Source organism: Neophocaena asiaeorientalis, unplaced genomic scaffold (assembly GCF_003031525.2).
Source record: "Neophocaena asiaeorientalis asiaeorientalis breed wild unplaced genomic scaffold, Neophocaena_asiaeorientalis_V1.1 scaffold345, whole genome shotgun sequence".
In the NCBI taxonomy this organism is placed as follows: Eukaryota; Metazoa; Chordata; class Mammalia; order Artiodactyla; family Phocoenidae; genus Neophocaena; species Neophocaena asiaeorientalis.
The window spans coordinates 1,346,334-1,371,506 of record NW_020175181.1 but is presented as its reverse complement, the minus strand read 5'-3'; the positions used below and the strand labels follow the sequence as shown (position 1 = coordinate 1,371,506).

General features: G+C 57.6%; 3 protein-coding genes across 8 annotated transcripts in view; 2 read left to right on the top strand and 1 right to left on the bottom strand.

The window, feature by feature from the left end:
* The first annotated feature begins 176 nt into the window (after nucleotides 1-176).
* EMILIN1 (elastin microfibril interfacer 1) lies at nucleotides 177-7,946 on the top strand. The gene is made up of 8 exons (XM_024764543.1): nucleotides 177-708; nucleotides 1,652-1,777; nucleotides 2,239-2,459; nucleotides 3,629-5,548; nucleotides 5,918-6,034; nucleotides 6,433-6,450; nucleotides 6,610-6,747; nucleotides 7,210-7,946. The coding sequence occupies exons 1-8, from the start codon at nucleotides 539-541 to the stop codon at nucleotides 7,545-7,547; spliced, it is 3,048 nt and encodes a 1,015-aa protein (XP_024620311.1). The 5' UTR covers nucleotides 177-538; the 3' UTR covers nucleotides 7,548-7,946.
* Nucleotides 7,947-8,343: 397 nt separating this feature from the next.
* KHK (ketohexokinase) lies at nucleotides 8,344-19,929 on the top strand. 5 transcript variants are annotated; one of them, XM_024764491.1, is made up of 9 exons: nucleotides 8,344-8,961; nucleotides 12,770-12,886; nucleotides 14,887-15,021; nucleotides 15,210-15,344; nucleotides 17,183-17,255; nucleotides 17,987-18,133; nucleotides 19,159-19,247; nucleotides 19,479-19,542; nucleotides 19,629-19,929. In XM_024764491.1, exons 1-9 carry the CDS (start codon nucleotides 8,870-8,872, stop codon nucleotides 19,650-19,652), a joined length of 876 nt encoding a protein of 291 aa, XP_024620259.1. In that variant the 5' UTR covers nucleotides 8,344-8,869; the 3' UTR covers nucleotides 19,653-19,929. The 5 variants fall into 5 exon arrangements, with proteins under 5 accessions (XP_024620259.1, XP_024620255.1, XP_024620257.1 ...); XM_024764487.1 differs by having other exon boundaries at nucleotides 19,385-19,542; XM_024764489.1 differs by lacking the exon at nucleotides 14,887-15,021 and having other exon boundaries at nucleotides 19,385-19,542.
* A 1,200-nt stretch (nucleotides 19,930-21,129) lies between these two features.
* CGREF1 (cell growth regulator with EF-hand domain 1) overlaps nucleotides 21,130-25,173 on the bottom strand; it is a 12,541-nt gene continuing 8,497 nt past the window's right edge. For both annotated transcript variants that reach the window (XM_024764494.1, XM_024764493.1), the window contains exons 2-6: nucleotides 23,850-23,943; nucleotides 22,707-22,772; nucleotides 22,547-22,617; nucleotides 22,283-22,407; nucleotides 21,130-22,086 (exon numbers count right to left, since the gene is read on the bottom strand). In XM_024764494.1, coding sequence (XP_024620262.1) covers nucleotides 21,640-22,086; nucleotides 22,283-22,407; nucleotides 22,547-22,617; nucleotides 22,707-22,772; nucleotides 23,850-23,932 — 792 coding nt within the window. In that variant the 5' untranslated portion in view covers nucleotides 23,933-23,943 and the 3' untranslated portion in view covers nucleotides 21,130-21,639. The remainder of the gene's footprint in view (nucleotides 22,087-22,282; nucleotides 22,408-22,546; nucleotides 22,618-22,706; nucleotides 22,773-23,849; nucleotides 23,944-25,173) is intronic.

Here is a 25,173-nt window from a genome sequence, read left to right as displayed (position 1 = left end):
GGGGGGAGGAGGGGTGAGGCTGGACCGCCAGCCAGACAGGGGGGAAGGGAGGGGAGTGAGGGAGAGAGAGAGAGGCGGGAGGCCAGGGCCCGCCCCGAAACCACTCTTGTGCCTCTGAGCAGCCACAGGGGCAAAGCCCTGTCACCCTCAGGATCCAGTCATTGGGGAAAAGCGATAGGGAGACCAGGGGAGGGCCAGCTGGGGCAAGGGGGTGGAGGCCCAGGAAGCAGCATCTGAGAGGGCCAGGGACCAGGCACAGGAGGCCGGGGGGCACAGAGAACAAACCCCCCTCAGAAGTGGAGAAGAGGAGAGCGGAAGGAACCGAGGGAGGGACAGATAGGAGCCTGAGGAGGAAAGAGGAGGGGGAGAGGGGTCAGGCCAGGCGGCCAAGGAGGAGGCGTGTGGCTGGGGGCTGCCGGCAGGAAGCTGGGGACAGGACCCGCTGTCCCTCGGATCAGCGGCATCCCCCGCTCCAGGCAGAGGCGCCAGTGGTCAGGCCAGGATGTGCCTCTGAGGGCCACCACGGAGCGCCCCCGCCATGGCCCCCGGAACCCTCTGGAGCTGCTACCTCTGCTGCCTGCTGACCACAGCCGTGGGGGCGGCTAGCTACCCTCCTCGCGGTTACAGCCTCTACACTGGGAGTGGCGGGGCCCTCAGCCCTGGGGGACCCCAGGCCCAGAGTGCCCCCCGGCCTGCCAGCCGCCACAGGTAAGAGTCTGGGTCCCAGCCCAAGGCTGGAGGTAGGTGGGAGGGTGGGTGAGAAGGTGTGTATCCTGGCCCCAGCCTTGGGTCCGCTCTTCTGGGCTGTCCCCGCCTAGGGCAGGGAAGGGGGAAGAGGAAACCCATCCGTCAGGTGCTCTTTACATGCCCGCCTTCCTTCAGGGCACTTCCAGGGCCCCCTGAAGAGATAGGTGCCCCCCCAACCTTGGGGAGATCTGCTTCCACGTTAGGCGCCCAGGGAAACCACCCTGAGGGACACCAGCCAGGCCTTCCTGCCAGCCGCCAGCTGCATACCAGCCTGGGATTCTCGGCAGACCTCTCATTCCTCTCTAGGGCTCCCTCAGCCCCATCCAGTAATCCACGCTTCTGACGCCGCTCCTCTGCTCCTTGTGGCTCTCCAGCCGACACGGACCAGAGACTGGCGTGAATGGGGCCAAGAGTGTAGAACTTCGAGCCCCAAGGCGGGCAGTGCTCATCAATGGCTTATTCTCTCCTTAACCCTGAGCTGGACCCCTGCCTGCCCCGTCCTCTCCCCTGAGTGGTGGGTGGAAGCCAGCATCCAGGGGATCACCAGGGGACATGGCCAGTCGGTTCACACAGGCCACGCCAAGCTGAGGGTTGAGATAGAAGGGACACGAATGAATGCGTGGATTCAGAGGCTCCCCACGTGCCCCCAGCCACGAGGATCAACATCTCGTGGTTGTGGTTTTGCATCTACATCTCCTGTCCCCATCTTGAAAAGTCTTTATTGACTCTTGCTGCACAGGAAGGTTAGGGGGGCGGGGAGCTGCCCCTGCCAAAGCCCTGGCTCCCACCGTTCCCAGGGGCCCTTCATGTTTTGACCCTCCCTCCGCCCCTCTGGTAGCCCCCTGGGCCTTCCTTGGGGGCATGTGTCTCTGGATCTTGGGCCCACGTGGGGTTGTATCTGCAGGAACTGGTGTGCCTACGTGGTGACCCGGACAGTGAGCTGTGTCCTTGAGGATGGAGTGGAGACCTTCATCAAGCCTGACTACCAGCCCTGTGGCTGGGGCCAGCCCCAGTGTTCCCACAGCATCATGTGAGCACCTCCCCCCGCCAAAGGATGTGCACTTGGCTGGGGCTGGGCTAGGGCGGCCAACTGGGGGCATTTGTACCAAGCAGGTAGCAAGGGGCAGGACCGGGGGCTTCAGTCAGAGCCAGCTGAGGAGATGCTGAGGCAGCAGTTTGGCTGGTGGAATACTGAGGGCAAACTTACCTGGACCACCCTGCCAGCCCCTGGAATGCCTTTTCCGGGCTGGGTCACCGTCAAGGAGAGGAGTTCAAAGTTCCAGCACAGGACAAGGGGAGGAAGAATAGGGGTTTGGCTCTTGGCCAACACGCTGAAAACTGTCAACTGAGCAAGGCTACATGCTGGTCCGTAAGGGGCACCCAGCCTGAGGGACAGGTCTAGTCCACCAGCGGCTGCTCATCTCTGAGGACAGGGGCCGGGATCACTACAGGACAGGGAGGAGTCAAGAGGCCTCCCTCTGCCTCTCCCAGGTACCGCAGCTTCCTCCGCCCTCGCTACCGCGTGGCCTACAAAACAGTAACGGATATGGAGTGGAGGTGCTGCCAGGGGTACGGGGGCGATGACTGTGCCGAGGGCCCTGCCCCGGCGCTGGGCCCTGCACCCACCACGCCGCGCCCCCGGCCCCGGCCCGTCCGCCCCAACCTCTCGGGCTCCAGTGCGGGCAACCACCTGAGTGGACTGGGTGGGGAAGGTGAGTACCGGAGCTGCTGGGGAGAGGAGGGGAAGGCGGTGCTGGGGGAAGCGTGGGCCAGGCTGCTACGGGGAACCCCTGCTCCAGGTCAGAAGAGGGGACAGAAGGGAGTTAATGAGATCCCTTCCCATGCGTGAGAGCAAGAGCGAGCGAGCGAGTGAGAGAGGAGAGGGAGAATATGTCTGTGTCTGTGTCCGTGTCCGTGTCCGTGTCCGTGTCCGTGTCCGTGTGTGTGTGTTTGTGTGTGTGTGTGTGACACAGAGAAGAGAGATTGAGTGGAGACCCAGAGAAAAGGAAGGCAGAAAAAGAGAATATGCTTGTTCACGCCCACGTGTAGCCAAGATACTTCCTAGTTGGGAACAGCTGCGGAGGAAGGGGGAATTCCTTGGAGAAGCTTGGTCCAAGGGGATAGACAGATGAGACTACAAGTCCTAGCATGCACTGCAGCCAACTACAGGTCCCAGGCCCCTCGGTGGCCTCTGGAGACTACAGGTCCCAGAATGCAGCAGTCCCCGTTGCCCGGCACTGCAGATGTGCTGTGTTTGCCTGCCAGGGAGATAGCTGTGCTGTAATTATGGAAACAGGAACTTCTGGCTGATTCTCCCACCATCCAGCCAGATCCCCCGCAGCTCGCCTCAGAGCCCTGTTTGTCCCTGTAGTGCTGTGGAGAGGTTCCTACCCCACGTCCGCATTTCACTCACCCTGAGGGAGGGACATAGTATCATTCCCTTTTTTCAGATGTGGAAACAGTTTCCATAAAGTTAAGAGGCATTCTGGAAGGTGGAAAGGACCTGGCCTTGGTGGTCTGATGGATGACCTGGGTTTGAAACTTGGCTCTGCCACTTATTAAACTTGTAATCCATGGCCCAGTTAATTAACTAACCTCTCTGGTCCTCTGTTTCCCAGTCTGTGAAATGGGAAGAACTAATGGTATTTGCACAATGGAGTTGCTGGATGCAGGAAGGAGCCATGGTACACATGTGGCTTAAAGGCATTCAGTGAATGGAGTTTCCTACCATCTTTTCTTGCCCAAGTCACGCATCTAAGGAATGGCCACATCAGCTGGGACCTCTGCCCTCTTGTTGGAGCTGGGGAGCGCAGGACCTAGGAGGTAGGCACTGAGCTCTGAGGCCTAGCCCCTCGACCTTATGCCTTCCCCTCTCTGCCAGGACCTGGGGAGTCACAAAAGGTGCAGCAGCTGGAGGAGCAGGTGCAGAGCCTGACGAAGGAGCTGCAGGGCCTCCGGGGTGTCCTGCAGGGACTGAGTGGGCGTCTGACGGAAGACGTCCAGAGAGCTGTGGAGACAGCCTTTAATGGGAGGCAGCAGCCCGCAGATGCAGCTGCCCGCCCCGGTGTGCACGAAACCCTCAACGAGATACAGCAGCAGCTGCAGCTCCTGGACAACCGCGTTTCCACCCACGACCAGGAGCTGGGCCATCTCAACACCCATCACAGCGGTGGTGGCGGCAGCGGTGGCAGCAGGGCTCTGGGCCCAAGCCCGGCCCCTCCCGGCCACAGCGAGGAGCTGCTGCGGGAGCTGGAGCAGCGGCTGCAGGAGTCCTGCTCTGTGTGCCTGACGGGGCTGGATGGCTTCCGCCGGCAGCAGCAGGAGGACAGGGAGCGGCTGCGAGCGCTGGAGAAGCTACTGGCCTCCGTGGAGGAGCGGCAGCGGCAGCTCGCTGGGCAGGCCCTGGGCCGCTGGCCCCCTCCGGAGTGCTGCCCTCCAGAGCTGGGCCGGCGACTGGCTGAACTGGAGCGGAGGCTGGATGTGGTGGCTGGCTCGGTGACAGTGCTGAGCGGGCGGCGAGGCGCCAACCTGGGAGTAGCAGCTGGGCAGGGGGGCCACCCCCCAGGCTATACCAGCTTAGCGTCCCGCCTCGCTCGCCTGGAGGACCGATTCAACTCCACCCTGGGCCCCTTGGAGGAGGGCTGGCGGGGGCTTCCCGGGGGCCTGGGCCACTGGCTGCCTGCTGCCCGGGGCCAACAAGAGAGGCTGGAGGGGCTGCTGGCCAACGTGAGCGGGGAGCTGGGGGGGCGGCTGGCTCTGCTGGAAGAGCAGGTGGCAGGGGCTGTGCAGGCATGTGGGCAGCTCTGCTCTGGGGCCCCGGGCGAGCAGGGCTCCGAGGTCAGCGAGATCCTCAGTGCCTTGGAGCGCAGGGTGCTGGACAGCGAGGGGCAACTGCAGCTGGTGGGCTCAGGCCTGCACAAGCTGGGAGCAGCTGGGGAGTCCCAGCAGGCCACGCTGGAGGGACTGCAAGGGGTTGCGGGCCAGCTCCAGGGTCGTGTCGATGCGCTGGATGAGACGGCTGCAGAGTTCACACTGCAGCTGAATCTCACAGCGGCGCGGCTGGGCCAGCTGGAGGGGCTGCTGCAGGCCCGTGGGGATGAGGGCTGTGGCGCCTGCGGTGGTGTCCAGGAGGAGCTGGGCCGTCTTCGGGATGGTGTGGAGCGCTGCTCCTGCCCGCTGTTACCCGCGCGGGGCCCTGGGGCCGGCCCGGGTGTTGGAGGACCGAGCCGTGGGCCTCTGGATGGCTTCAGTGTGTTCGGGGGCAGCTCAGGCTCAGCCCTCCAGGCCCTGCAGGGAGAGCTCTCCGAGGTTATTCTCACCTTCAGCTCCCTCAATGACTCACTGCATGAGCTCCAGACCACAGTGGAGGGCCAGGGTGCCGATCTGGCTGACCTGGGAGCCACCAAGGACCGTATCATCTCTGAGATTAACAGGCTGCAGCAGGAGGCCACAGAGCATGCTACAGAGAGTGAGGAGCGCTTCCGAGGCCTGGAAGAGGGACAGGCACAGGCCGGCCAGTGCCCCAGCCTAGAGGGGCGACTGGGCCGCCTGGAGGGAGTCTGTGAGCGGCTGGACACGGTGGCCGGGGGACTGCAGGGCCTGCGCGAAGGCCTCTCCAGACACGTGGCTGGGCTCTGGGCTGGGCTACGGGAAACCAACAGCACCAGCCAGACACAGGCAGCCCTGCTGGAGAAGCTGCTAGGGGGGCAGGCTGGCCTGGGCAGGCGGCTCAGCGCCCTTAACAGCTCCCTGCTGCTCCTGGAGGACCGGCTTCACCAGTTCAGTCTGAAGGACCTCACTGGTGAGGGGGCAAGAGGAGGCACGGGGTGGGGGCACTCCTTTCAAGTCCTTTCTTTCTCCTCCCCTGACCCTGTGACAGCCCAGCCTTAACCTCATCCACTTTCTCCTTGCCCTGCCCAGCATGAATTGCAGACCCACCTCTGTCCCAGGGCTTGGTTTGTCCACAAGAGATGATCCAAGGTCCCAGCTCCCCGCCCTCCCGTGATGGCTCAGACAGGACTGTGGGTGGAGGAGGGGTGCTGCTCTGCCAGCTAGGTACCCAGCATGGGCAGCGAGGGGCCCCATCACCCTGTCCCTGGATCCACCACCTTCCCTGTCCTTTGGAAACTCCTTTTTATGGCTCTCCTTCAACTTAGTTTTGTCACTGTAGGTCCTGCAGGTGAGGCTGGGCCACCAGGGCCTCCCGGGGTACAGGGACCCCCAGGCCCTGCCGGACCTCCGGGACCTCCAGGCAAGGATGGACAAAAGGGGCCCATCGGACCACCAGGTATGTGGGCTGAGATCCTTGCTGCAGCCAGGGCTACTCCCAGCCCCAACCCTGGCTGCCCCGGGCTTGACATTCTACTCTGAACCGGACAGAGAAGGGGGGAAAGCGGCAAGGAACTGGGGCTCCTACATGGCTGACAGTGACTAGGAAAGTGACTGGGAGCTAGGATAGTCACTGTGTTGGCCAGTTGGCTGTGGTGGCCTCACTGCTGTGTTGAAGACGATGGCTGAGCCTATAAGGTTGAACAGAATGGACCCTATCTGTTCCTCCTTTTCTTGATATGCCCAGTTCTGTTTTGGAGTCTGCATAGCACCTGGCACAGTGGGAAAGCAGATGTTTGCTGAGTGACTTAGCGAGAGCTGCCCTACTTCTCACTGCTCCCTTTTTTCTTCCCACAGGTCCCCAAGGTGAACAGGGTAAGTTCCTCTCATTCAGTGCTGGAGGGCGGGGAACTGAACTAGGATTTGGAGGATGGAAGGCCTCAGGCAGCCCTGGGGGTAGAGACCCAGGAGGGGAAGGGGGCTGGGCAGCCCTGCACTGAGCGTCCACTCTGACACCCTCCCTACCCCACCCAGGAGCAGAGGGGGCACCAGCAGCCTCTGTGCCCCGGGTGGCCTTTTCAGCTGCCCTGAGTTTGCCCCGCTCTGAACCAGGCACAGTGCCCTTCGACAGAGTCCTGCTCAACGATGGGGGCTACTATGATCCAGAGACTGGTAAGCCTGGGAGTGGGCAGCTGGGCACTGCGGGGAACGGGGGAGGCTGTGCAGTGATATGTCCCCATTCTTGCCGTTTCAGACAAGCTGAGTCTTTTCATTCTCTGGTTTGGGGAGACCCCTATTCTCTCCTTCATTTATTCATTCTCACCACAGCTTGGACTGAGGGGTGAGGTGGGGAGGAGAAAAGCCTATCATTCCACAGCTCTTTATGGGGGCCTCTTCTTGCCCAGGCACTGTTTTAAGTGCTGGGGATGCGGAAATGAACAAAACACTGGTTTCCCTGCCGTCTGTGGAGCTCAAAACACTGGTTTCCCTGCCGTCCGTGGAGTTCTAGTAGAAGAGAGGTGAAAAGACCCAGAGGGTCCCTCCGCACGTAGTCCAGGAGTTCTACAAGGGCTCCCGGACACCTTCCCGGCCCCTGCCACCTGTCTCCCTCCTGATTGCCACTGTTGTCCCCAGGCGTGTTCACGGCGCCTCTAGCCGGACGCTACTTGCTGAGCGCGGTGCTGACTGGGCACCGGCACGAGAAAGTGGAGGCCGTGCTGTCCCGCTCCAACCTGGGCGTGGCCCGCATAGACTCCGGTGGCTACGAGCCTGAGGGCCTGGAGAATAAGCCAGTGGCCGAGAGCCAGCCCAGCCCGGGCGCCCTAGGCGTCTTCAGCCTCATTCTGCCGCTGCAGGCCGGGGACACGGTCTGCATCGACCTGGTCATGGGGCAGCTGGCGCACTCGGAGGAACCGCTCACCATCTTCAGCGGAGCCCTGCTCTACGGGGACCTGGAGCTAGAACAGGCATAGACAGGGAGCCGGGCCCCACCGGCCCGAAGTGTCTACGCCGGCCAAACAGCCAGCGGGGGTGGGGTAGGGGTCGGCTCCGGGGCGTCTCGCCTGGGACGGGGCCCCGACCCGGGGCAAGCTGCAGTCTCTGTACCCGCCGCAGCAGCGCAGGCGCCCAGAGCAGCGTCCTTCCCACGGTCGGAGTGCGCCGGGTCGGGGACTCTGGGGTCTCCTCGTCCAGACTTTTGGCCTGATCGCCGTCCCTGCAAGACTCGGACTGCGGAGGAGCTAATCCTCGCACACTTTGCTCCCCCAACTGGCCTCTAGGCCGAATCCCTGGGCTCTGGGACTCTCTCGAGGGGGCTCCGGCCCCCACCGCCATACTAAACTATTCAGGAATAAAGACACTTGGGTTTTCTAAAAAAAAAAAAACAAAAAAACTAAACAAGCTGTCTGCTCTACTATGTGTTCAGGGGTAGACAGGCGTATACAGGGGACGGGGTGAGGGAGCCCCGGGTTCCGGACCCTGCTCGCGCCCTCCGCTCTGGCAGGGGTAGCTCTGCCTGCACTTGCACTGGACGCGCAGGCGAGAAGTGCGCCCGGGGCTTGGAGCCCTAGCCGGGCCCCACTACTGGTCGCGTCTTTTCCGCCGGCGTCCGCCAGAGGGCGCTGGGAGCCGAGACCGCGGCGCCGCTGGGCGGTGTCTCCCGTCACGTGACCTCCGCCGCTCATCTTGCGTGCCCCAGCTGCTCAGCGACGGAGGCGAGGCCTCGAGCTGGGATTGGCTGGGTCTCGGGGGCGGGGCGGGACAGCGGGGACCGCGCGGGCCGCGGCTCTGGATGCCGGGGTCCGGGCCGCAGCTGCGAGGCCAGACTCAACCCCGCGGGCCTAGAGTCTGGAGAGGGAGCCGCGGGTGCAGGAGAGGGCGGGACAAGCGATGCCTTTCTGCTGCACTTTCTCTTGGCATTCATGAGGTTGCCTAGCTGCGCTTCAGAGAGATTTGTATTAGCTCGGAGTCCGTCTGACAAGTGAGGAAACTGAGGGCGAGAATTTGAAGGCGTAGCCATCTCCTGGGCCACGCAACCTGCTAAGGGGAGGCCAGGGACCAAGACCGCGGGGTCTGCACTCCCAGGCCCGCTGGGGTCGATGCGTGTGGGGAGCAAGAGCCCGGCTCCGTCCTCTGCACCTCGCCGCTGCAGGAGGCTCCTTGGAGGAGGAGCTCGGGACGCGGAGGAGGAGCCAGGACTGACTCTGGGAGCTGGGACACGATTCTCCGGGATAAGAGGCAGAGCCCGGGAGGAACCCCGTCAGCCGAGCGGGCAGAAATCTCCGGGAGCAGCATCATGGAAGAGAAACAGATTCTGTGCGTGGGGCTAGTGGTGCTGGACATCATCAGTGTGATGGACAAATACCCGGAGGAGGACACGGACAGCAGGTAGGGGCGCCCGGGCCCCTCGGAAACCCTAGGGGCCGCTGCAGCCCCGCGTTGTGCCAGGCGGCCAAGACTACAGGGCTGCGGAGCAGGGGGGTTGGGGGGGCCCGCAGCGAGGCCTTGAGAGTCGCCTTGGGAGCTGGTGCCCCCTGCCCTCTGCCCTGGACCTGGGGAAAGAATTGAGGCCTTTAGTAGTAAGATCCAGGCTTTGGATAGCGTTGTGTTCTCCAGTTCCCATTTCAACCCTGGGACCGTGTCAGACATCATTATCCCCATTTTACCGAGTAGGCTAAGCAAGTAAAGACCCTGAGGGACGCAGTTGTTTATCCACGGGCACACAGCTAGGAAGGTGCAGAACCAGTTTTTTTTCTTTTTAACGAGAACTGTGCACTTGCCTATCACCAGCATTTACTTCTAATTTATTTACCACGTATATATCTCATCTGTGTCTTTAAAAAAAATTTTTTGAGGTAGCTTACCATAAGAAGTATGTGCAGTTAGACTGTTCAAGAACTTTCAAAACCATGGTGTTCGAGCTTCACTGTAGCTCAGGGCTTGCTGGCACGGCAGGCAAATTTGGAGATGCTGTGAGTTATGGGTAGAGCTGGTTCATGAGCCACACAGACTTTTCCCTGGTGCCGAATTCCAGAAGTTCACCAGAAGTCCTTTTTCCAATACTCAGTGAACAGCATAGTGGAAGAGACCCTTCTTGGTTGTCTGGTAGAAGTTGAAAAGTCATTTGTTGGTTCCCGTATTTACTCTTGATCACCCTTACACTGTGATCCTGAGACACTTCTGTGTGGTGGAATCCGTGGCTGTCTCTTGGTGCAGTCTAGTGCTCAGAATACGGACAAGAACTGCTTCTTGGCCCTCACTTGTCTCAGCCAAGAACTGGATAAAAGGCGAGTTCAAGATTGAACTTGGGAAAGACCCTACAGCAACCACAGCCAGGAGGCTCACTGAGGGGAGAGCCCCCGGCATTCTTCAGGCCGTGGGTCCACACAGCACTGTCACGGGCATTGTTACATAGTTTCCTCACAGCAGCCCATGGGAAGCGTGTAAGGATCAGTCGCATCCTCTCTTTAGAGATGAGGAAGCTAAGGATTTGGAGAAATTAGACAATTTCTGTAAGGGGCCACGTAGTTGACGAGTAGCAGAGCGGTAGTCACAACTCAAGCATCCTGATGCTGGTGTTCCAGCCCTCTGCCCTCTCTGGTGCTCCCTGTTCCTTTTTTTTTTTTTGCGGTACGCGGGCCTCTCACTGTTGTGGTCTCTCCCGTTGCGGAGCACAGGCTCTGGACGCGCAGGCTCAGCGGCCATGGCTCACGGGCCCAGCCGCTCCGCGGCATGTGGGATCTTCCCGGACCGGGGCACGAACCCGTGTCCCCTGCATCGGCAGGCGGACTCCCAACCACTGCGCCACCAGGGAAGCCCCTCCCTCCCTGTTCCTTTGCTGCTGCCCGTCTCATGGAGTTGACCCTTTGCTTTGGGCTGCTTTGTTTGCCAGAGGTGACAGCCCCTGGCAGAAGGTGCAGGGACAGTGGGAGGAGGCACAAGGGTATGCTGCTGTGTGGCCCTAGCCCACCTACCAAGGTCAAGCCAGCCCCAGGACTTGGTGCCCAGTGAGGAGTCAAGTTTACTTTCCGGAGAACAGTGCAGATTCTGGGGCTCCGGTTTCTCTAGGAACTGTGGAGGACCTCCAGGGGACCCAGAGCACTTGCCCTTCTGGAGCTGAGTCCCGGTGCCTTTGAGCTTACTCATGTTGGAAGGCTGGGACAAGAGCCTGCTGGTTCCACCCTGACGGGAGCTGGTTCCGACGCTGGGCACTAAGCAAGGTGCCTCTCTGAAGAGACCCTCTGTGCTCCCTGCGCTTTAGGGAGTATCTCCCCGCTCCCCCAGACCCATGGCTCTGCTCCTCTGTGGAGCACTTTGGTTGTCCACAGGGCCTCTCTCCTGTGCTCCCATCCCACCCAGCCCAGCTCCTGGACTCTGTTTTGCCTCCCCGATGAGCAAACCTGAGTGGGGACACAGTCCTTCCCAGCATCTGAGCCCCACCTTTCCCAGGTTCTCTCCGTAGGCAGCCGAGGACTGCCACCTGGAGCTCGGCCGGACCCCTGAGGAACGGCCCTGCCTCCCAGAGTCCTGGCTGAGAAGGACCTTCTGGAAAGCACCTTCATGCATGCTCAGCAGAGCATTTCTGCACAGAAGGTTGGGTGTCAATATAACTTTGAAGGGTTTCCACAGGGTAGAACTGTATGCCCTTTCTCTGACGCCTCAACAAGCTGGGACCCAACTACTTTCCATTCAGAAATACAGAGCACTTGCAGTGGTTTGGGGGCGGGAGACCCGGGTTCTGGTATCAGCTTTGTCATTAACTGTTGTTGGGACCTTGAGCAAGTCCAGTCCCTCCAGGCTTCTCCTCTCTTCTCTGCATGAAAATTTCTCTAAAGCTCATAGCTTGAGAAATGTTTGACCTTTTGCAGATTAGTATCCTTCTTTCTAATGAGATCATGGTCCCCTTTTCCCAAGGCTGAAGGGAACTTCAAGGTTAAGCTTTGTGTGCAAATATACCCTAGCCTAAAAATCCTACTTCATTCATTTCTCTTAATAAGTAGTTCTTCGGTACTTGTTCCCCTTATCGTAAGCTGCCACAGTTATTATTATCCTTTTTGGAACTGGAAGCATAGAAATAACAGCCTGTACTGTTACCTCACAGTATTATTGGAGCACAAATGAGAAATCATTCAGGTTCTTTGACTATGTATGCATGAGTTATCATTTTTGTTGTTGATGATGACAATGAAGCCCTTCAGGTGTATCTTGACTTAGTTTCCTTTCGTTAGATTTTCATTAAAGATGGAGAAAAAAAAAAGGAAGAAAGAAAAAGGGAACTATGGACTGTGATGGATGTGTTAACTAACCTTATTGTAGTAATCACTTCACAAAATATATGTATATCAAAATCATCACGTTGGGACTTCCCTGGTGGCGCAGTGGTTGAGAGTCCGCCTGCCGATGCAGGGGACACGGGTTCGTGCCCCGGTCCGGGAGGATCCCACATGCCGCGGAGCAGTTGGGCTCGTGAGCCATGGCCGCTGAGCCTGCGCGTCCGGAGCCTGTTGTCCACAACGGGAGAGGCCACAACAGTGAGAGGCCCGCGTACCAAAAAATTAAAAAAATAAAAAATAAATAAATCATCACGTTGTACACCTTCAGCTTTCAGAATGTTATATGTCAATTACATCTCAATAAAGCTGAAAAAAAAAAAAAGGAGAAACAAAGATGGAGAAAAACTGGTCTTCACTCAGTGATCTTTTTAACTTTTGTCATCATAAAAGTTACCACACACAACTTTCTTAAATGATCACAATGTCCGGGTTTGCTTCCTGTCTTAATTATTTTAATCTGAGTTATTACTGAAGTGGTCTCTCCTAAGACAGGTGCAGCAGGAGATTTGCCACCTTTGAGAAGAGGCAGCTTTCAAGGAGGAGGCTTGGTGGGGGGGTCCCTGTAACAGAGGAGGAAGTAACCCAAAGTCAGTGAGACCCTCAAATTGTGATGGGCCCAAGTGAGTGCTTTCCTGATGTCATAAGAATAGGTGCAAGATAGAAATGAATCACTGTGAACTTGAATCTAGCCTGGGCTGGGGAATAGCTGAGCCTCTTACCTTTGCTGAGCCTAAGGCTGGCCTGGATGCTTTCTGAGGGGAATCGCCTGGCTTTTACATCCTGTGGGCCCTACTCAGGGCTCAGCCCTGCTTATCCCAGCACCAGCCTGCTGGATCTGCAGGGACCCTCCTTGTGTTTTGCAGGTGCTTGTCCCAGAGATGGCAGCGTGGAGGCAACGCATCCAACTCCTGCACTGTCCTCTCCCTGCTTGGAGCCCCCTGTGCCTTCATGGGCTCGCTGGCCCCGGGCCACGCTGCCGAGTAAGTGGAGGGAGCAGGGGAGGGTGGCCCACAGGGTGGGGGGAGAAGAAGGAAGCCTTGGCCCTGGGTGGGCGGTCTCTAAGAAATGGTTTGTGGCCACCAGAAATGGGTGGGGCGTGGGGAGTGGAGTACCAGCATCCCAGACCCTCCCTGGTATGGCTTATCTGCTGCTCAGTTGTTAATGCTGCTCCCGTTAAAGGTTTCATTTTCACAGCCTGTTTCCTTGGCCAGTCCCTGGAGCCTGCTTCGGCTTCCCACCTTCTCCTTCCTTGTTTCCAACAGACTGTCTGCGGTGGATGTGACTTTGCCCTTCTCAAGTCCCTAATCCTGCCTGTCCTTTTGGCAGAAGGCAGTTAGGGACATGCTGTACCTGCCCTCTCTCGGGGATGTCCTGCATCCACGGTCCCAGGGTCCAGGCCTGCAGTTTCTTTCCCAGCTCAGGGGGCAGGGCCAGTGATTGTGTCCCCGTTGTTCACTGAAGCAGCGAGAGCTCCCTGCCCAAGGACACCCCGATGCCACGTGCTAAAGCTGGGCCCAGACCCATGCCTCCCAGCTCATCGGCTAAGAGGCTGCAGCCCGTAGTGGCCCGCACGCTTCCTCTATGTTGGCAGCTACAGGGACCCAAGAGCCCTTTGACCCCTGGCACTGCCGACTCAGCAAGCGCTTATCAGGCGGTGAGGCCCACTTTGCCCACTGTGGGCACAGGGGCAGGCTGCCAGGTTGCTGGCCTGTAAAGCACAGCCCTTTGAACCCTGGTTTGAGAGGGGCTGCTGCCAGAGCCCAGCCCCAAGCCGCAGCCAGATTCCCTTCCTTATGAACTGGCACGAGAGCCTGCCCTGTGACGTGGGACAGAGGGACCCGGAGCCAACAGCTGCTCACTTGTCAGCCCTCTTCAGCAGCTGCCTTCCCTCCCAGCTAGAGCAAGACCGTGCCTCTTGCTTTGGGGTGGTGGACCCACCTTTGTGTGGCAATCATGCTGATAGCTGGGCCATTCCAAATTCTCCCCATGTGTTCAACAAACACTGAATGAGCACCTACCATGTGCCTGGCACTGTGGGTGCAAAAAGTTATTTGGCAAAAACCAAATTATATTCTCCATGCTGTGGGAAAGCTACTATTTAAAGGATCCTTGAGACGTAAGTCAAGGAATGATGCCCCGATGTGGTACCTCTATACAAATCTGTGTTGTCCAGCCTTGGTGTTGCCGAAAGTGGGGTTCAGCCATAGTGAGAAAGGCCAGGATGGTGGCTGGACTGCTGGGCGTAGTGGCCACAGCTCATTTCCAAAGAGCTGGGAGGGGTGAGTGGCCTCCTTGTTCTACTGGTACAGTCTTCCTGAAGGGCCACCCCCCGGCTCACTCTGATTGGAGGGGATTCTGAGCGAGAGTCCTGGACCCGGTCCATACTGAGGGGCCTCAGGCACTGAGAGGGCTTGCCACTGTGGAAGGAGCAGGCAGTGAGCAGGGCCACCGTGGCAGCACCACTTCCTGGCTGGGCATCGTGGAGGCAGGTGTAGAAGAAGAGGAATCACGTTAGGACTGGAAGGACTTCAGAGAGTGGAGTACCATGGGGATAAGCAAGCAGAGGGCACCTGGGGGACAAAGTATCACCTTGGTAATTATTAATACTGCCTGGGCCTTGCATGATGCGGGCCACAGTGCCCTCACCTGCTTTGTTCAGACAGGGTGCATGTTCTAGGTCCCAAATCTACCCCATCTAGCTTTATGAACGTGAGCAAATCCTTTCCAGCTTGAGTCAGACTGAAGGACAGGGTCAGGGTTGGAGTTTGCTTCAGTCAGGACCTAAAAGAATGTCCCTTAGGGTTTTTCTCACTAAGTTCCAGCCATGCTCTCCTGCCTCCACACAGCCTGTGACAGTGACTCCCAGTCCCATCCTAGCCCCTGTGCTTGCACCCCGGGGTCCCCGGTGGCCCTGCCACCTACCCTCCAGTCCCCAAACCCCCGTCGAACTGCGCCTCCCTGGGTTACTCCGCCCTGGCAGTTTTGTCCTGGACGACCTTCGCCGCTATTCCGTGGACCTACGCTACACGGTCTTTCAGACCACGGGCTCCGTCCCCATTTCCACAGTCATCAGCAGCGAGGCCAGTGGTAGCCGCACCATCATACATGCCTACAGGTTTGTACATCTGTCTGCGCCTTGCCAGCCGCCGCCGCCATTGCCGTCACTCAGCTCCCAGAGCAGGACCCTTCTCTCCAAGACCCGCGTGCTCCGGCACCGCTCCCCACCCCACGGGAGGTCCAGGCCCCTGGTAGCCTCTAATCTGTGTCTCCTTGCCCTTCCCTTGGCTCGGGCTCCACCCCAAGCTTCCTGGTGGCTGACTTCAGGCAGCGGGGCGTGGACGTGTCTCAGGTGGCCTGGCAGAGTAGCGGGGAAGCCCCCTGCTCTTGCTGCATCGTCAACAGCTCCAATGGCTCCCGTACCATTGTGCTCTACGACACGTAAGGCCCCCTGGCCTGTCCTGCCACAGCCCACCAATTAGCTCCCTCACTTGCCACGTGGGCAGCCCACTTGCCCACCCTCTGTGGCCTCTCTCTTTGTACCAGAAATTGTCCCTATGCCAAACTGTTCAGTGATTTTGGAATTGTTCTCAATTAGGGGAGAAGTGAGGTGGGAAGGGATGGGCTTTGCTCTGCCTGGTGACTTGGCCTTGCTCAACACCAAGGATGGGCGGGCAGGCCTGTGCAAACTGTAATTTATGATGTGATTCCTCCATAATCAGCCAATCAGCAGCCTGGGTGTGAGTATGGGGAAATTGTTCTGAGGACAGAGGGATGGGAGATGTGATTCAAACCATCTTGAGCCCTGAAGGGGGCCCACTGGGGTTTCCAGGGTCAGCCCCAGAGTTGCCAGCCTGCAGCATGGCACCAGGAGCTGAGGTTTGGGTGTTCGAAAGAGATGAGCAACCCCAAAGGTCCCAGCATAATGAAGCCAGACCAAATGCCACACACCACTCACAGCCATTGCTGAAGGAGGGAAGGGGAACACTGGCTCAGCAGAACAGGGCCATCTGACGTGTTGCTAACCTGGGGCATGGCAGGGGCATCCCTTTAGGGTCCCAAGCTTCCAGGGAGAGACCCCTTCTCATCTCTCCCAGATTCCCTCCTGAAAAATCTCAAGAGATTTAGTTTACTGAGAACCTAGTGTGTGCCAAGTACTCTGTTAGGGCAGAGATGGCCCAAGCCCAACTGCCCTGGGGTTCTGACTGTCCCTGCTGCCCAGCATGACCACTGGACCTGCGGGAGGGGCAGTCATCCTAGAACAAGATTTATAACCAGTGGCCCTGGGCTCTTTGTGTCCCAGTGAATGAGTGGGTAGGCATACATGCTAGACACGATCTTCCCATTGGGCAACCCTAGTCATCTGCCCATTAAGCAACAATCTGTAGCAACTTTGATCAGGGACACAACATGGGTATTCACAGGAAGGGAGGGAGAGGAGCTCCAAGGAGAAATGTTTATTGCCCACTGGCCTCGGTCCAGGCATATCCTCCAGCTGCAGCAGGCCTGCAAGGCTAGGGGTTCAGTCCCATTTACCAAAGGGGAAGCACCTCAGAAAGGCCACAGTCACCCAGCTAGTTAAATCGAAGGAGGATTTGGCGCAGAACATGGAGGGGAGGACACTGTGTGTAGGTCTCTGGCCAAGGAAGGTCAAGGCGGACCCTTCCCAGGTCTCCATACCTAAGTTGGCCAAAAATAAACTCATCCTCAAGCACCAACCTTGATCCCAGGGTCATAACATGGAGCTGCCAAACTCAGGACAGGGCTGCTGTCACCACTGGGGTGCCTGAAGTGAGAGGACCCAGACCCGAGCTCCAGGCAGAACGTCATGGCCTTTGTAGTTTTCCGGGGCACTGCGTGGTGGTAGCTGTGTGTGCTGCTGGCAAGAGGAATTCTGGGAATTGTAGTCCCTGGTGCTCTGAAAGCATTTTGGGAGATAGGGTCTCCAAGGCACGCAGAACTGGTCCCTTGCTTGACATATGTGGTGGTTGAGTTTGCCCTTAGATAATATCACAGCCTCAAACACAGGAAGGGGCACCCTAGGAAACTGCCTCCAGCCCCCTGTCTGGATGGAGCTGAGTAGGGCAAGGAGTGGTCTCGAGTTTAGCCTGAGACAGGGTCTGTCCTGGAGCTAAGCCTCAGAAGCATGTGCTATAGATTCAGCTTCCTGCCATGCTGCAGGCAGCGCCAGGCATAGGGGCCCCGGCAGCCAGTTAGAGATCCTGGCCCTGGCTGACCTCACCATGCCCCTTCTCTGTCCTTTCTGTCCTGCGACTCAGGAACCTACCAGATGTGTCTGCTAAAGACTTTGAGAAGGTTGACCTGACCCGGTTCAAGTGGATCCACATTGAGGCAAGCCCTGCCCTACCTGTGTTTTGAGGGCCTCAACCTGCCAGCCCCTCCACATGTTCTGCCTTCTTCTTGGTTTCTTTGAACCATGAAGTACCTTAGAGATCAATGAATCCAACCCCCCTCACCCGCTCTCCATCCTCCTTTTATGTTTTCAGGTGGAAACTAAGGCCCAGAAAGACTGGGTGATTTACTCAAGGTCACACAGCAGGATGTAGGTGCCAGAAGCAGGGTGCTGGCTCTAGGCAAAGTCTGGTGCTTTCTGTGTTACAGGCTGCCCCACCTCCTCTGGACTTGGCCTCTGGCAGGAGCCTGGCTGTGGGAGGCCTGACCCGTTACCTCTGGGGAGGCAGGAATGGGAGGGCCTGACCCAGCTCCCAAATAAAGGGAACTGGAATCTTCATTCCAAGAGAAGTTCTGGAGTCTAGGTGGGAGGAAACCTTGAGAAGTCCTGAGTTCTAATCCTAGCCCTGTCATTTAATGTATTGTAGGTCCTTAGGAGAGTCTCTCTTTTATTCTTTCGTCTTCTCATCTGAAATGGGAGGGCTGGTCCATAAGGTCTCCAAGGTCCAGAACAGCACTAGAATTTTGAGACTTGGGATGGGGTTCCGGCCCAGCCTTCCTGGCCCCTCTCCCCCCTCACCCATGGTTCCAGCAGGGAGGGAAGAATGAGGCAGAATGGGACCAGCGCCCAGCCGGTCCTGAGTTGCCTGCCCTGCCCCGCTCTGCCCCAGGGCCGGAATGCATCGGAGCAGGTGAAGATGCTGCAGCGGATAGAACAGCACAACGCCAGGCAGCCTCCGGAGCAGAAGATCCGGGTGTCTGTGGAGGTGGAGAAGCCGCGAGAGGAGCTGTACCAGCTGCTGGGCTACGGAGACGTGGTAAGCATCCCCCATGGCCCCCCCCCCTTGCCACATCCAGCTTAATTTGGTCCTTAAAGGGAGTCCGAGCGTCCCCTTGTCCTGCCTGTCACACTTAGGATGGCACTTTGCGGCTTGGTGATACTGGCAGGTGGGGGCAAAGCAAAGAGGCAGACCTCTAGCTCAGGGCTCTAGTGCAGGCCTCAGCAGTGGCCAAGGAGTAGAATTTCTCCACCCCAGTGGGCGCATAGGTATGAAGGCAGCCAGAGGGCTTGGTCAAGGCCAAGACAGCCAGCCTCAGGGCCAGCCTGCGTGGAAGCCTCTCCTCCCTGGGCCTCCTGTCTTTTCCTCTGTCAGATGACAGGATGGGACTGTTCTCCGAGGTACCCTCCAGTTCTGGGGTGGGAGCCACTAGGGGGTGAGGGAGGATGGGAAGGGGACTTGCGCACGTACATGGAATCGGGATGATAATCCTAGCATCACAGTGGAAGCTCGTTGGGCCTCAGCCTTGGCTGCACATTAAATGATGTGGATGCCTGAGCCCATTTTTTTTTTTTTTTTTTTTAATTTGGGGGGTAGAGGGGAAGCCTGGGCTGAAGTATTTTTTAACAAAACACCCTGGTGATTCTAATATGTAGCTGGTGTTAAGGAAGCTCTAGAACCCCTATCCCTTTGTTTTAAAGATGAAGAAACCAGACCTAGAAGGCATAGCTGTATGCGGAAAGCCAAACAGAACAAAAACCCTCCTGAAAGCCGTGGTTTTACCTGCCAGTTGTAGATTGCGCCCCAAGATGACCTCAAGACTCACTCTGGGTTTTCAATTGTGAGGAAATTCGTTGATCTTAGAATAGGCCGGGGCTTTCGTGTCACAATGTACATGGCTGTTTTCTAGCACATCCTGAGCAAGTATGAAAACATGTTCCTGAGGGACAGCGAGATGCTACTTGGGGGTTTAGGTGGCCACGATGGAGGAGCAGGTTGCTGGTAGTGAGGGACAGCTGGGGTAGAGCTCAGCTGACTGTCAGCCTCTCTTCCACTGCCCACAGGTGTTTGTCAGCAAAGATGTGGCCAAGCACTTTGGGTTCCAGTCAGCAGAGGAGGCCCTGAGGGGCCTGTACGGTCGCGTGAGGAAGGGGTGAGCTAGCGGAAGCCAGGCAGCGGCCCGGGTACGGGGAGTGAGGGAGCCTGGCCCCCAGGGTCTGCCCCGGGGAGGGATGATGAGGCTGGGGCCCAGGGCTGGGCTAACACCTAGCTGAGTGGAGGGTGTCACAGGGCTACGCTGGTCTGTGCCTGGGCTGAGGAGGGTGCCGATGCCCTGGGCCCTGATGGACGGCTGCTCCACTCCGACGCTTTCCCACCGCCCCAGGTGGTGGACACTCTGGGGGCCGGAGACACCTTCAACGCGTCCGTCATCTTCAGCCTGTCCCAGGGTGAGTACCCCAGCAGCAGGCCCAGGGCCGGGGCCTGCCCCTGCCCAGAAGGCCCGGCTGATCTGGCTGCTCGTCCCCCCCTCCAGGGAAGAGCATGCAGGAGGCACTGAGCTTTGGCTGCCAGGTGGCGGGCAAGAAGTGTGGCCTGCAGGGCTTCGATGGCATCGTGTGAGTGCCCCGTGGCAGGAAGCACCGGCTCACATCCCCGCCCCGGGCCAGCATCACTGGCTGCTGTCGCCCTCTCTTCTCTGGCCAGCTGGCATCAGGCTGCCTTGCCCCCCGGGCGGATGCAGGCTGTGGGAGGGCTCCACCTGTGACCTGGCATCTCACATGGCAGAGCTGCAGAGCAAATAAATCTTCCCCAGAGCCAGCTTCCTTCTGGCAGTCTGTTTGTCTTCGATGTCTGAGCTGCTCTGGCTGGGGATTCTGGAGGCTTTGATCCTGAAGTCCTTTGCCCTTTTTTTCTCTATTCCCCAAATTCACCTCCTGCCCAGGCCCAGAGGAAGGGCCACCCAGACCAGAGCAGCAGGAAGTGCCCCAGGCTTGCCACCAGCTGTGCCCCTGCTGGGGCCCCAGCTCAGACTTCCAGCCTTCCTGGCGGGGGAGGTATCACTGGCTGCTGTCGCCCTCTCTTCTCTGGCCAGCTGGCATCAGGCTGCCTTGCCCCCCGGGCGGATGCAGGCTGTGGGAGGGCTCCACCTGTGACCTGGCATCTCACATGGCAGAGCTGCAGAGCAAATAAATCTTCCCCAGAGCCAGCTTCCTTCTGGCAGTCTGTTTGTCTTCGATGTCTGAGCTGCTCTGGCTGGGGATTCTGGAGGCTTTGATCCTGAAGTCCTTTGCCCTTTTTTTCTCTATTCCCCAAATTCACCTCCTGCCCAGGCCCAGAGGAAGGGCCACCCAGACCAGAGCAGCAGGAAGTGCCCCAGGCTTGCCACCAGCTGTGCCCCTGCTGGGGCCCCAGCTCAGGGTAGAGGGCCAGACTTCCAGCCTTCCTGGCGGGGGAGAAGACTTAAGCCCTTGCACCCCAGGGAACCTTCCAAATAACCACAAGCCATGAGAAAAGCTCCTCTGGGCCCCAGCTCTGTCACAAGACTCCAGTGGCCACAAGTGTGTCCACATGGCTGAGCCAACCCGACAGGCCAGCGGGCAGGGAGCCTCCTCTGGTTTGGCGGAGCCTCTGCAGCCCAAAAATATCTCCCCAATGACTGACCCCGAGCCTGGAGCCGCCTTGTAGTTAAGGCGGTGCCTGAGCCACAAATGTGACCCGGAATGCAAAGCATTGCTTTCCCTGGGGGAGAACTGGTCTGAGGGCATATGGGAATTGGTGAATTTCCACATGGGAGTTGGGGCAGGGGGGTGAGGCTGTAGAATGTGATAAAAGGTATGGGCTTTAGGCTCAGACAGGCCTGAATTCAAATCTGCCACTTACTTAGCTATGGGACCATGAGTACATTACTGAACTCCATCTTCCCCAATTTCCTCATGTGTCAAATGGTGCTAATTCTGCCTGGTCATAGAATTATCGTGAGGATAAAATCACAATATGTAAAATGCCCAGCATGACGCCCAGTGTGTACTAGGTCCTCAATAAATGGTCATTATTAATATTTTCAGGGGTGGGGAGCAGATACAGGATGATGGGGAAGATCCATCCTGAACTGCAGGAGGGCATTCTAGTGGTTAGGCCCCAGGGAAAGGCTGAGCTCCCTTCCCCGGGTTGTCTGCAGCTGGCTGTTGCCTAGTGCTGTACTCTGCTGTGTCTCAGCACCACCTGGGAACCCTGGGTAAACTGAATTCCTGCCCTCCCAAGAGGACTGCCCAGTTCCAACCCCCTGCAGCCTGAGGTCAGGGCAGGCTGGACCAGTGGATCGATGGCCCAGAGGGATGGGTTCATTTGGTTCTTTATTGGTTTTCTGGGCCCTAAAGCTGCCCTTCAACTTAGGGTCTCCCTGAGCTGCACAGAAAGACCTGCCACCTGCTGGGGCCAGGAAGGGGGCACAGAGGTGGTCGTTGTCCTAACACACACACCCTACCCTTTGGGGCATATGTTCTGGCACTGAGACTTCTAGGTGTGCAAACCTGTATCCTCAAGGTTTATATCTCATCATTCTCCAGCTGAATAGCATGAACCTCAAGCTCATTTGGGGTTTTCTCAGACTCCAGTGTTTCCCTTGGAAGCTCTTCTGCTCTCTCTCCAGTGTCCCTGGCTTCCACCTGTCCCCCAACCTCCCCTCCAGGGCCTGGGGCTTCTCTTGCAGCCTCTGCCTGTCCCCCAGCCTCCTGTACAGGTTCCAAGGACTCCCTTCTGGCCTCCACCTGTCCCCCAGCTTCTTCTCTGGGACCTGGGGCTTCATGTGCTTCTTGTCTTGACGGGCTTTTCGCCAACAGAGGCCGCCTCCCAACGTCCTGTGGCTCTGGGGGCTCTTTGAGATCTGTGTGCCTCGGGGCCTCTCCGGGGAAGTTGACGAGCTCTGCAGGGGTCATGAGCCCATCCCCATTCAGGTCCTGGGTCTCCAGCACCTCATCCACTACGAGGATCACCTGTGGAAGGGTCTATAGTGACTGGAGATGCTCCCAGGAATCCTGACCCTCCCAACAACCCCCGGCATCCCTGCCGTGCAGGCTTTGAGCCCTCCTTTCACAGGGGATTCACCAGAAGAGGCATGATGAAAAACACCAAAGCCCCAGGGAGCTGGGTCTTCTTCTGGGAGAAGGGCCCCCATCCAGCAGGGCTTACCGGGTTGGTGGTGAGAGAGTCGGAAGCTCCAGGGGCCAGAGTTGCTGTCAACATGGACAACAGCTCCAGGCCATCCAGCTGTCCACTCTGGTCGTAGTCGTGGAGAGCAAAGAGGTAGAGGAGAACTAAGGAAGAGAGGCTGGATCAAAAGAGGCATCAGGGGACAGGTGGATCAGGCAGGAGTCGCGGGATGGCCTGAGGTCAGTCCCAGCTCTGGCTGCCCTGGGCCTCCCGTCCACGGGCCCCATCAGCCCAGCCCCTCACCCTGCTCCCGGCTCATGCGCTCCGGCTCCTCTTCCATCCTCTCTAGTCCCTTTAGGTAGCTCTGCAGAAGCCTTGCAGAAAAGCGGAAAATCAGTCCACAAGAGGCCAGTCTGCAGCCCCAGGCCTGGCCCTCGGGTGCCCCCCACCCCAGCCTACTCACTGAAGTTGCTCCTGGCCTGGCTCGAAGGGGTTGGGTAGAGGTGGATGCTGCACTTCAGGGTCCAGCCTGGAGGAGGGAGGGAAGCACCGGCCTTTCAAAGGGCCTCCTCTGAGGGCCCAGCCTCACAGCCTTCCATCCCCAAGCTCCTGGTAGAGTTCTCCCCCCAGACCCAAAGGGAGCTGCTTCTCCAGGTCCCCAAAAACCTTGTGGGGAGGAGGCCATTCTGGCCTCCTCAGAAGCAGAACCTCACTCCCCAGACTCTGCCTTTGCAGATTCCTAGCTTAGATGGTAAGTGAAAATCCCAATAAAACATCTGGTTTGGTGGAGGCCAGAGGGAGCCGCACCAAGTAGACACAAGTTGGAGATGCAAGAAACCAGCATAGTGGGCGGCAGGACAACATGCATCATGGCAACCCTTCCTCTGTGATGCTGGGAGCCGAGGGACAGGTCTCTGGCTGAGCCCGGTGGCACTGCCCAGTTTTATACAGACCCGATTTGCTCCATGACACAAAGTGGACTCTTTTTTACCCCAAGTTGAGGGCATATATGTTGGTTTTGTAGTTTCGATCTGCTCAGGGGCTTTTTGTCAGTCTTTAAAGCTCAAGATTTGCTCGCAGTTCTGGACAGGCATTCCTGTTGGCCCAAGTCAATCCTGATGTGTGATGCCAGAGAGCTGGCAGGATCTGCTACAGCAACTTTTGTCACTGCTGCCAGCCCTTGCTGCTGTGGCTGTATCCGTCCCCCGACCCCACCCAGCATACCCACTGCATAGTATTAAGACACAAAACCTCAAGAAAGATATTCAAATAAAATAGAAGTGATATGCTAATGATCTCTATTTCTTTGGAGCTTCCACTATAAGGTCTTGATAAGAGGACTGTAGCCCCTTCCCAAGCTTATAGCCTCACGTCTCATTGGAAATGAGCTCCCGGTTTCCAAGTGAGTCCAGCAAACGTGTCGATGCCCACTTTGCAGAGGGCACTCTAACAGGCACAAGGCAGAAGCTGAGGTGGTGGGAATGATACAGAAGTCAGGGAGCGTACACCCAGTCTTCCACCTCCCAGAGGGGCCCACAGCATACCTCCGATTCTCCAGAGACCCCCCTGCTCCCAGCCCACGGCCCTGCCCTCTGAATCCCATTACCTCGTGGTGCCGTGTTTGGGAACAGCCTGACTCTGGGGCAGTAGCAGCAGCAGCACTGACATTCTCATCGTCACAGGTAACATCCTTCCTGTAGCTGGAAGTAGGAAACAGGGTCAGGGAATCAGAGGGAAGCAGTGTCTGCCACAGAGGGGGGAATTGGTGGGTTAGACAGGAACGCCTCTCTCCCTGCCTCTACCTGCCACCCAGGTGACAGGACTCCTGTGCAGGGAGGAGCCACACACGGACATCAGGAACTTTGCTCAAAATAAACCTTATTCCGGATCCAGCATGTAAAGCGCATAACGCAGACTTGTGCTGGGGGAAGCTGTGCTGCGGGCAGGACTATCCCACTCTTGCCCTGCCAGTCCCCCAGGTGCTTGGAGAAGTGCAGTTTAAGCACATATGATGTAGTTCAGTCCACTCATTTTACGAGTGGAAACTAGTTCAGAGAGGATAAGAAAAAGGCCAAATTAGAAGTGCGTAGAGTCACAAAAAGACCAAGCCTTAAACAGGGAGGGAAACAGATTGTTGGTTTGTATCTGTATTTGTATTTGTATAAAAACTCACCGAAGAACAAATCAAAAGAGACTGGACTCCTTGAAATAGGTCTACACTCAGGTAGGGCTTGAAAACACAACAAATCCGGGTCAACCCAATAGTGGTCCCAAGAATTGCTATTTATTAAACACAGGAAAACCAGATCCCAGTAGAAAGGAAAAAAACAAACTTTCCTTTAGACCTACATTGTGTAGGCCCATTGGCAGCACATCACTTGATTAAATGAAAATAGTCAAATGGAGTATCTATCAATGTGCAGAGCATGAAGCTTTCCAATTAGTCCCAGGATTGTGTACATAATCATGTGAGTTTCTGAGGAAGCAGAAGCCCTCCAGAGCTGAGGCCTGAGACCTCAAACTCATCTTTAGGAAGACAAATCATCAGGTGCTTGACGGTCTAGAGCAGAGGATCAGGAACCCTCTGAAATGGTACCCTACACTTTGGCTGGCATTGAATTTTCCTGGAGAAAGGTGCATAGCTTTCAGCAGATTCTCAAAGAGTTCCATGACCCTGATGAGGTTCAGGACCACTGCAGGGGGGACATCAGCTTCCTAAGAGCTCTTCCTAGAGGCAGTGGGCAACTGGTCAACAGGTAGATACATGTGTAGCTGTGCAAATAGAGCTGCCTTGAGGAAGAAGCAGCACAACACAGAAGTCCACAAGAAGGTGAAGCTCCCGAGAGTCATAGAAACTGTCTCTGTTTTTCTAGACATACGTGGGCCCCAACAGATATAGTGAGTCTATATAGTTTGTAGACTAAGACCTG